This window comes from Buteo buteo, chromosome 3, assembly GCF_964188355.1.
Source record: "Buteo buteo chromosome 3, bButBut1.hap1.1, whole genome shotgun sequence".
Taxonomy (NCBI): domain Eukaryota; kingdom Metazoa; phylum Chordata; class Aves; order Accipitriformes; family Accipitridae; genus Buteo; species Buteo buteo.
In genome coordinates this window covers 66,721,532-66,732,399 of record NC_134173.1, presented here as the reverse complement: position 1 = coordinate 66,732,399, position 10,868 = coordinate 66,721,532, and the positions used below count along the sequence as shown (strand labels likewise).

Below are 10,868 nucleotides of genomic sequence, written 5' to 3'. Positions count from 1 at the left end.
CATAGAAACATAGAACAGTTTGGGTTGGAAGGGACCTTAATGATCACCTAGTTCCAACCCCCCCACCATGGGCAGGGACACCTTCCACCAAACCAGGTTGCTCAGAGCCCCATCCAGCCTGGCCTTGAACACTGCCAGGGCTGGGGCATCCACAACCTCTCTGGGCAACCTGCTCCAGTGCCTCACCACCCTCATAGTAAAGAATTTTGTCCTAATGTCTAATCTAAATCTACCCTCTTTCAGTTCAAAACCACTACCCCTCACCCTATCACTACAGGCTCTGATAGAGTCCCTCCCCATCTTTCCTGTAGGCCCCCTTGAAGGACAGTGTCCCTGTGCTGCAGGGGGCACATCACAGGGGGAGCCCGACGGGCACCTGCCCTGCTCCCACGCACATCTGTAGGCATCTGCATCTGCATCTGCTGGTGCTTCTCCTGGGGCTGGCTGGACCTGTTGGCCCGACAGCATTCTGCCTTCCCCCAGGTGCAGGCAGCTTGGGCACAGGCACGAGGGTGGGTGAGGCTTCATCCTCCCACCTTGAGGAATTGTTGCTTGTCATCCAACAACGGCACAGGAGCGCCAGGGTGGGGTTTACCCTTTCGCCTGGGCTTTGAGGGCTGTTGCCCCCCTGCTTTGCAACAAAGGCTGCCAGCTGACCTTCGTGAGCCTTATTCTGCTGCCTGTACTTGCCGGGGGAAACACTCACTCACACCAGGTGTCCCACTGCCCATCTGCAAAGTCCTTTTCACCGGGCCTGAGAGTCTTGGGCAGCCTTTTGCCCCAAATTACGTTGATACTCTGCCCCTGTTTGCTAGCACTGCAAAGAAAACTTGCAGTATTTGAACCTTAGCGAGACTAGGAATCTGACAAGTCAAGACTTGACGGGGATGTTATCACAAGGCCCAACAATGGCTTTACACTCAATTACATTTATGGTTTCTGTGATTCATCTAAATGTTTATGGTTTTGTCACTACCTGGAAGTTAAGAAAAGAAAAAAAAAAAAGAAAGGAAAAAAAAAGCCCTGTAATGAACAATTTGCTGGTGCAAGACACTGGGTGACACAGGAGAAACTGAGCAACTACCTTAGGTGGTGGGGAAGAGTCATTTTCTGTGGTGACCGGAGCTATATTTGATTTCTTAGGCAATGTCAGCTTTTGCATGCTACATTCTTTGGCTAATCGCCAGCGCGATGTGTAATACTTTAGCCACACTGTTGTTACTTAATCCTTTCCTAATCTGCAATTTGCGCAAGAGGAGTAAAATCTAAGCAAAGCCACTGAGAACATCTCCACTAATAATTTATCAAACTCGACTTTTGTTGTTGGCAGGAGACGGTAGTCAGTGGAGGTGAATGTTTTCCCACAACAGCGCCGTATGATAAACACGGGGCAGCTGATTCATGCCGCACTTATTTTCTGTCATCCACCCTTCGTGTCACCCTGATATTTCTTCGAATGATAAGCCCGTGTGTGTGCTCACAACACACCGCCGAGGTCCCAGTTTCATCTCTTTCTGCAAATTACACATTAATTAACCATTAATAACAGTGGGAGTTGCATGCAGAAATCCACACCCGCTGTGATGAGACTGTGCCCTGGGTGAGCAAGTGCCTTATTAATCACCTGCATTTCAGCGCCGGGGCTGCCTCCGCAGCCCTGCGAGACAAACGTCCCTGGAGAGGAAAGCGCACGGGCACTCGCCAGCCCTAATCCTGCCGTAAAGAAAAGCGTTACCTCTTGCTCTATGAATTTTATTTATTTTGGTCCTCTGGGCAGTGCTTGCTGTTGTTAGAAACATGATTGCTTCATACAGTTATGTTAATGTTTGCATTTGACAGAATGTAATTGATACTTCGGCTGCTCCGGCTTCAAAGCCAAATTAGGAAATGAAGTGCTGCACATTAGCTTGTTTAGCTGGTTAAATACTGTAAATAAATACATACAGGGCAATGAAAACTAATGAGTTTTCTTTAAGGCATTTTCTAAGTAGCTGGCTTCATTAAAAAAAATAAAAAAATTGTTTCTGCTGTGAACTCATATCCTGAAGGATTTGTCGTTTTGCTGCAAAAAAAAATTGATCCTGGCTGAAATTTGAACACTGGATTTCACTTTGAGAACAGGATTTTGCAAGTTATGGAGGAATCATGGTTAGAACTGTTGCAAATTTCACGGCACTTTTACCAACAATAGTTCTGAGAGATGTTGCATTTAACAAAGCCATTTTTTGCAAGGCATTAATTCAGACCATGGTTACATGTCAAGCTATTCTTCTCAATGCTCGCTAGGAAAACATTGTATTTGTAAGAAGCATTTGCATAGGATATTTCTTTGTGCTGCTAAATCTGTGCAGTGCCATAATGTTAAACGTTGGGGTTTTTTCCCTGACAGAATGCAATAGCATGAAAACAGTGGGGAAAAAAAATCTGCTTTTGTATAAAGAGATATTCTGAAGAGATTTGCTTGACAGAATGCCCTCAGCACTGATTGAATAAAATGTGTTTTTCAAGTTGTCTCTCAGGCCTAACCTCAGTGCATTAAAGCAGAGCTTGAGAAGAGCATTGCACTGGCTTTGCAATCCAGCCAAGTGCAATGAATCTTCATCTTGTACATCTGTATAAAAAATTGTTCTTTTCTCCCTTTTCTTTCATAAATACTACGTGGATGCAAAAGTGCCTTTGACTGACTTGAAGGTGTTCTCCTAAAATCAGGGCACTTTTTAGCATAGGTAGAACTGAACCTCTACCAATCCTTCCTAATTAACTGCAAATAACCTCAGCAGTATCACCTGCTTGGCAAAGAGATGTTGACCTTAAACCTGAGCTTGCTGAGCTGGCTGTTTTACCTGGCGCATTAAGAGGAAGCTGGTTTATAAATTCTCCTGTGCTACTTTAAAAGAAAATTATTGAACTGGTGCCTAAAATGCAGCCAAAGTATCAAGAGTTGATAAAAGCATATATTTAGGATGCAAGTTCTACCCTGACTGGGAGGCGGTTTGATGCCAGTTTAGGATGGAGCCCAGGATGTTGTGAAAAACCTCAACTTTTCTTGTGTTTTCAGCAGTAAACAGAGGATGACTAAGGTTCCCAGCACTCTTCAGAGAGGCCAGAAATATCTTTCAACTTCAAGATGAAAATGGTGACCAGGTCTGAGAAACACATAAGAGATTCATCAAGTCCTCATCCAAAAGCAGCATTTAAAAATAGACAAATTATGACTCTCTCAAAAAGAAATGTATGCATTGCATAAATCAAAGTTCTCACACCCACCATCAAAGTTTAATCACTTAATATGCTGGTTCTTTCAACATGCTCTGAAACTTTGTATACAATAATACAAACGATGGGGTTACGAAGCAATAGCAATTTATTCTGCTGTACAAACGGATGTTGCATTATAATCCCTAAAGCAACACAGAGGCTGTTCGCAGATGTTGCTACAATTTGGCGTTTATTTTAATTGCTCTGCAGCATAGCTCATGTGAAATAAAGTCATGGGATGACCTACACATTCACCTACTAAGGGTGACTTTAACTGCAAGGGGAAGAAAAAAGGGGGGTTGGAAGTTTTGAAGCTTTCACCAAAACATAAACCTCCTGCAGTTGTTTGAAAAGGATGCATCAGGGCTTCTGTCCAAGCCTGAAAGCATGGTAGGGCAGGGGGTAATTTAATCAGCCAGGCTATGTGGCGCATGTATTTTTACAAGTCTTGCAAGAATAACATCAGTAAAGTAACTTGAGATATTTTGGTGTCTGACATTCGCTCAGCAAGTGCTAAGAAAATATGCTTACTGCACAGATTGCTGGTTTCTCAGAGTGGGAGTCAAGGTGCCTAATTAATGTCAGTGCACTTTGCTTTCTCACTGCCTGGGTCCCTATTCCCTCCTTTTCTCTTTCCACTCCCCTTCTAAAAGCAAAACCCTTTTTAAAGTTGCTCCTGCTCAAAAGAGCTGCCTGGAAGCAGTTGCTCTGGTGAACAGATTTCAAGCAAAAGGACAAAGTTAAACATGAGGCAAAGTATAAATAAAAATCAAGACTCTCTTCCTCCTCCTCTCTACTTGTGAGCGATGATCTCACCGCTCCGGGTGGATTACAAGGGTGGCTTGATCTCTTTCAGGAAAGCACATTCTCTAACCTTGATACTGCTGCTATTTATACTCCTCTCTTCTTGCCACAAAGAAAAGCAGCTGTAATAATCTTTCCCTTCATTTTTAACGGGAGCACCGGGCGGCCTCTCCGCTGCCTCCCGGCAGCAGGGTCAAGCCCCTGCCCACTGGCTCCGGCTCCCCGTCAAAGCCAATGCTCTCGACCACTGCCTCTGCTTCTGGCTGCTCACTTTTAGACACCTGAGATCCGATTTTCCACTGGCTTGAGCATCACATTGCCACGCACACAGGTGCAGGGCGACAGCCTTGCAGTGCCGTAGCATTTTCTGCTCACAGGGCGCAGATGGAAACGAAGGCACGTGCTGAAAGGCAATAGGGTTTCTGAAGTTCAGAGGCAGGGCCGTAACTCCTCTCCCCCTTGTTTCTCAGATGAACGGGATACCCCATTTCATGTAGCTCTGGGGACATCTCAGGCCCTTTCCACCCCCCAAAAGGCAGGAGCCATCCCCTGTCCCCACTCATCTCCAGGGGGATTTAACCCCAGGCATTGCTGGGGGAGTCAGGGCTCAGGCTGCGGTGGCTCCGGCACGATGGAGCACGCCTGGGGACCGCAGATGAGCTGATCCTCTCCGAGGCCAAACCCCATCTTTTCAGATTAAACCAAACATACTCATGCTGCATTCCCCTCGAGACACGACAAGAAATAGGGACAAACATTATGAAACCAAGTTTATTAAAACTTTCTACAAGTCAGACTTTATCATCCAGGCTTCCACATACATATACATATTTACAAGTTGGACATCATAGTGTTTTTAGCTTTTCTGGCAGAGTTTTCCACCAATATATACAAATGTACTGTTTTTCATAGAAGGGTTAAACTGTATCACAGATACAAATGTCAAGCAATCATGAGAGGTTTAGTGCAACGGAGAGCTGTAGCGCCCTGCTCTTAATGCTCATGATTCTGTCAAGTTAGTATTGCCAACAATAATTCACATTAAATTGCTCTTCAACACCTCTTAGTAGGACAAACAAAGTACAACAAAACAAGAAAACAAAACCCCAAACAGTAAGGTATGTACAAAGTACACAGTCCATGAGGTATACATGGTATTCTCGCAACGCGTGGTGGGACTGCAGCTTGCTGGGGGTTAACCCTTAAAATGACTTCACTGGAACTGTGCCGTGTTGGGGACATACGTTAGCCACCTCACGGCCATTTCAGAAGCCGTGCTCTCGCCTAAGGCGAATGGACATCTCTTTGCATAAGCCACTGGACACAATTGTGAAACAAAGCAGAAATTTTAGGCAGGACTAAACTTTACTTACCCCCAACCCAGGAAGCTAATGATTTAGATATATTCATTATCCACGCACATTGGAAAGTCTATGAATAATCATGCAAAAAAAAAAAAAAAATTTTAAGGGAAAAAAAAATGTAGCCAGAGGCAAACAACATACCTGAATAATCAACTAAGGGCGTGTGGAGATTTTACTCTTAAGACTAACTTTTTTGGGGGGGTAGAGGAGGGAAGAGGAGAGGGGTTGTGATGTTTTTAAGAGTTGAGCCTGTAGGAAAACACAACCATGTTTACATGTACTGTACAAGATACCCCTTATCGTTTTCCAAGGGAAGACGCCCCAGCCGATAGTGTTACGGTTTGGTAAACGGATATGTTTTGGCACTCGGAGCTAAGGAGACCTGCTACTTGACAAGCTCGCTGAGGGCATAAAGTTATATAGGCTATGCCATGGTAACGTGAGGCTTAAGTCTATTCAAAATGCTTTCCTGGTCAGCGAATGGCATCGGAGGGGATCCAGCTGGGAGATCCACTGGTTTCTGCTTCGGAAAGAGCCAGAGCAGCGATTTGTCTTACGGGTGGATCTAGGAGCTTCATGCCTCTGAAAGCAACACCAGCCAGAGGTGCAGCAGTGAGCAGGCAGCTGGCCGTGGCGGGCGAAGACCTCCTTCCCTCGTTAAAGTGCGCTTACAGTCAGAAAGCTACTTTGCAAGCCGGCCAGTGTGGCACGCCGAGTCAATTCCCCTTTTTACCCATTTCTGTCAGGTTTGCTCAGTTAGAGGCGCGCCTCGTGTCCCCCACGCCCTACACGTCACGGCCAGGGCTCTGCAGCCCCGTAGCCACCGCAGGAAAGCAGAGACGGGGCTGCCTTTCTGTCTCACATCTCGCCAGCCATAAGACTCTGCAGCCAAGATGCGACCAGTTACACCAGTAGAGGATGCGGGAGGCAGGAGAGAAGCCAGGTGGCTCTTGCAAAGCTGCACGGGTCCTCCGGGGCCGGCGGGACGCACCTACCAGCAGAGCAGGAGGATGAAACTCTGAGTATGTTCAGGGAGCGGAGATCTATGGGTTGGCATTTATTTTAAACAAGGTCACTTTTCTGACCATACTGGCACTTTAAGATGCTGTTGAGTTTGCAAACGTGGAAAAATGAAACCCTACGAAGATGCTGGAGGTGAGAACCACCGAGGTTTTTGAGATTTCGCGGTTAGCAGAAGAAGGAACTAATATCGTCACTGTCTCCATGGTATTCTGGAACAATTTGATCCGAAGTTCCCGTCTCCTGGTCTGTATATCCAGGCTCCAAGACCGCCTCGAACCAAGGGTGAAGCAAGATCTCCGGAGCAGTGAGTCTTTCAGAGGGCTCCCGCCGCAGGAGGCTGCGGATGAGGCATCGGGCTTTGGGGGAGACGTGGTCAGGAATACAGAACTGTCCACGCCGGATTTTGGAAAACAGAGTGCTAGGGTCCGAGTCATGGAAGGGATAGCGTCCCACCAGCAGAGTATAGAGCATCACTCCCAAACTCCACACGTCAGCCGATTTTCCAGAGTAAGTCCCTGTCGTGTTTAGGATCTCAGGGCTGACGTACGCCGGGCAGCCGTGCTTGTCTGAGAGCGCATCATCTTCGCCTTTGATGATGTGTGTGTCTTCCAGGCTCTCCAGCCGCAGCTGAGTCCTAGGGAGGGCAGGAGAGGAAGCCAAGGTTAGAAATAGCAACACCCAGGCACAAGCGAGCCCCCGCCACGGCAATCCCCACTCCTCTTCTCACATCGGCATAAAGAAAAAGAGAGGAAACATTTTTTAATTTGCAGCGGAGAAGTTGCCTGGACTCCTGGACCCGTGTAATGGAAGCGCAGCTATGTGCATCGGGTAGGCGCTCAGTGACGCCTGCTTATTTGCCGGGGGTTTCAACAACACAGGGGGCTCTTGAGGAACATCAGCAAGTCACCTTCTGTGTACGCAGGTTGCACTGCAACTGCAGGGGGTTAATCGGCTGCAAAGCATTGCGCACGCCGCTATTTGAGGTTCAGGCTTTGAGCAAACAGAGTCCAGCTGCGTGATTTTGCAAACTGCAAAGTCCAGCTCCCTCCTGCGCATGCAGGGACCGTCGGCTCTCCTTTGTTTTGCATTTTATTTTTTAATTTTATTTTGTAATTTATTCTTTTTGCCTTTCCGGAGGGTACCACCGCACCCCCCACGCACCCCCCACCTCCCAGGGGGAGGTGGGTCCACCCTAAACCTCCGGTTTTGGGGGCAAAGGGGACCTTCGCATCAGCGAGGAAGCCATCGGCTCGCCCTGGAAGGGCTCTGCGCTGCCTTGCAGCCCGCTGGGGTGTAGATGCGTTGGCTGCAGCCTGTCCTCAGCGTGACCTCGCCAAATACCCATTGGTTCTGCAAACGGAAAATATGACTCAACGCGAACCGTGGGCCCGGGATTGGCTGCGGGAGCCCTGAAACTGCACCTGTGCCGGGGAGCCCGAGTCGGCCTGCCATTGCTTAACCCTCTTCTTGCCAAATGGGATGCACATGACACTCGCCTGTGCAACGCGTTATTTCCAAATGAGCGAGACTGTGTGCAATGTAACATTTCAACAAATGTTTCATCTTCTTATGGGCGGGAAAAGCTGCAATATTTTCCTTCAAAGGAATTACTTTCTTTGCATGTCAACATATGGTTGTTTCTGTTTAAGAGGGGCAGTGCTGGTTAATTTTCTTATCACGTTTATAAACGATATCCTGAAGAAGCGTTAGCCCAGTTAAAAAAAAAAACAAAAAACAAAAAACACATGCGTTTTATTCTGCTTCAGTAATATCACCTCCAGTTTCATCAGATTAAGCACAACTCCATTACAGCTTTTACTTATTTTTTTAGCTTTCCACAGGATAAGCAGCCAGTCAGAGTCAGTTTTGCTGATTAAAAATGTATTTCTGGCTCTGCCACATGCGGTGAGGCACTAAAAGAGCAGCAAACACTCCAGGGAAATACTGAATTATTTCCCTAATCTAAATTTAACAGCTAGATTCTGGATCTCCTCTCTATAAACCTAGGCTTTGGGCTAAGTTTTACGAAAGCGCTCTTCTTCGGTGCAGGATTCCCAAAGCAATATTGAACTGTGTCCCCCCTTCCCTCCCATGAGTGCCCACACCCATGGGCACAGGGGGCACGGAAAGCACCGACAGCCAGCGGTAGCGGCGGAAGGAAAAAAGCCTCGAAGGACACAGCCTGTCTTTATTAGCAGCGTAACCCTGATCAGCAGGGGATTTCAGCAAGGAGACCCTTCCCCAGAGCCGCAGCTCTCCCAGGCGTGAGCAGGGACCAGAGCTCCAGCTCCTCACACCTCCTGCTCCCCCAGCAGGGCCGTTCCCCCTCCCGGGCACAACGCCTCGGTCTCCCTCCTTTCTTTCTCTCTGCCTTCTATTCATTTTACACTGAATGAGTGGCACACATGACATCTTCTGGCGCTAATGAGCATCCGAACTATTGTCCCTTTGTCTACCAGTGGGTTTCACTGAACTTCTGCTGAATGAGAGGAAGCTCCCGGCGAGCTTCCTCCCTTTCATCAGTCGAGATCTAACTAAGAGTAAGTGCGTGCCGGTTAGATCCGTGACCTACTACACGCACATGACGGAGACCTACTCGGATCGCTCGCAGGTGATGCCTGGCTGACACGGCTGTTTCCGCTCCCTGGGACACTTTTTGCGTCTCTGGATGCGGCATTCCTCCCTCCCCACTCACCCCGGAGCTGGCTGGTGATAACCGCTTACCTTTCTTCATTAGAGAAGACAAATTTCCTGAGCTTGAGGTCACCGAGTACGATGGCCGACTGGTGGCAGTGAGCTACAGCGGAGACAATCTGCTTGAACAGCCGGGCAGCCTCCTCTTCCCTCAGCCTCTTGCAGCTCCTCACGTAGGAGTGCATGTCCCCAAAGTCCTTTTCAAAGAAGACATAGGCCTTGGTGTCCCCGAGGATGACTTCGACAACCCCGGTGATGTTTCTGTGCGACGGCAGCTGAATGTAAGGCCGGATCTTGTCCTGGTAGTGTTTGAGGGGGAACACCTGTAAAGAGGAAATTAAACCAAAATTCATTCTCAAGGCCGTTGAAAGCAGCCGCTCGCGTAGCAACTCTCCCCAAACAATGACGAGGGAGCTGGAGGGGAGCCAGGGCTCGGCAGGAGTGCCGTTCAAAGCGGTTACCGAGACCCTTCCTGTTCACTTTATATCGAAAAGGGGAGGGCGGGGGGGGGGAAGAATAAATCAAACCACCATCCCCGAAGCCTTTCGGGGAAGGTCCTCTGAGGCAACCCGGAGTTACAGCTTGCCCCCAGCGCATCGAAATCCCCAAGCCGGGCGTTTCTAACCGGGGAGGATGTTTTGCAAGGCTCTCCCCGGGTCCGGCGCTCAGAGAGACCCCCCCCCCCCCTCAAAATAAAAAAAATCCGCTCCCGCGGAGCTCGGCGCTCACCTTGCAGCGCAGTTCCCGGCCGGAGCTGACGCTCAACGCCCTCGACACCTGCTCCCGCTCGGCCAGCGGCAGCAGCAGGTACGAGGCGATCAGGCTGGGACCCGCCGCTCCCCCGCCGGCGGGGGGTGAAGCCGGCGAACAAGGGGAGCCGGGAGCGCTGAAGCAATCCGGGGGTCCGCAGTCGGCCAGGCGAGGGGACTTGGCGGCCGGCGTTTCTTCGGCGGGGCCGTCGTGGAGAGGTTGGAGCCGCTTAGCCGGAGCGCTGCGGCAGCGGGCGGCCGGCAGGAGGGACGCGGGGCGGCTCATGGAGGGGAACGGGAACGGGCGCGGAGCTAAGGGCGGGCGGTACGCGCTTGGCGCATCCCTTCGCTCTCCCCGCCGAAACCTCGGGCCGTGTCCACCATCTGCTGCCGACTCCGCGCTAAAGTAGTTGGAGGCTTTTTAAAAAAAAAAAAAAAAAAAAAAAATTAAAAAAAAAAAAAAAGTGAGGCTCCTCCTCCTCCTCCTAGCCCTGACGCACGGGGAAATGGGAGGAGGAAGGCTCGGACACGCCTGCTCCGCTCCACCCGCGGCTCGCCGCGTCCCCCGGACACGGCGGGTCGCGCAGCCAGGCGGGGCGGCGGGGGACCCCGCCGCCCCGCCTGGCTGCGCGACCCGCCGTGTCCGGGGGACGCGGCGTGGACCCCGGCCCCGTGGTCCTCCGGCCGGAGCAAGGAACATCTCACGTTCCTCCCCATCCTGAGGACGACAGCGCTTGGGAGTTGGGGGGGGGGGGGAATCACCCTTTGGGCTTTTGGGGCTCGCCCCTGGCTAAACCCAGAGCGCTCGCCAAAACCCTGAAGCCTCCGCCTCCCGCTCGTAAACCGAAAGATAAAGAGGCAGGGAGCGTTTTGCTAGCCGAGCTGAGCGATAAAACAAAACAAAACAAAACAAAAAGTCACCGGCAACCGAAGGATGAGCGTCTCTTCTGGAAATGGCAGCAGCGGGAAACGGTGC

The 10,868-nt window shown here is 49.8% G+C and overlaps 1 protein-coding gene across 1 annotated transcript; it reads right to left on the bottom strand.

The window, feature by feature from the left end:
- Nucleotides 1-4,819: 4,819 nt before the first annotated feature.
- Nucleotides 4,820-10,456, bottom strand: TRIB1 (tribbles pseudokinase 1). The gene is made up of 3 exons (XM_075023953.1): nucleotides 9,873-10,456; nucleotides 9,174-9,466; nucleotides 4,820-7,083 (listed from the first exon to the last, which is right to left on the bottom strand). The coding sequence occupies exons 1-3, from the start codon at nucleotides 10,176-10,178 to the stop codon at nucleotides 6,615-6,617; spliced, it is 1,068 nt and encodes a 355-aa protein (XP_074880054.1). The 5' UTR covers nucleotides 10,179-10,456; the 3' UTR covers nucleotides 4,820-6,614.
- Nucleotides 10,457-10,868: the final 412 nt, after the last annotated feature.

What these genes read in the sequence shown, in the direction of transcription:
- TRIB1 (XM_075023953.1), bottom strand. Translation starts at nt 10,178, where the DNA reads ATGAGCCGCCCCGCGTCCCTCCTGCCGGCCGCCCGCTGCCGCAGCGCT. An exon ending in GCCGGGAACTGCGCTGCAAG is followed by an intron (nt 9,467 to 9,872) that starts GTGAGCGCCGAG and finishes TCCTCTTTACAG; the next exon opens with GTGTTCCCCCTCAAACACTA. An exon ending in GTCTTCTCTAATGAAGAAAG is followed by an intron (nt 7,084 to 9,173) that starts GTAAGCGGTTAT and finishes TGCCCTCCCTAG; the next exon opens with GACTCAGCTGCGGCTGGAGA.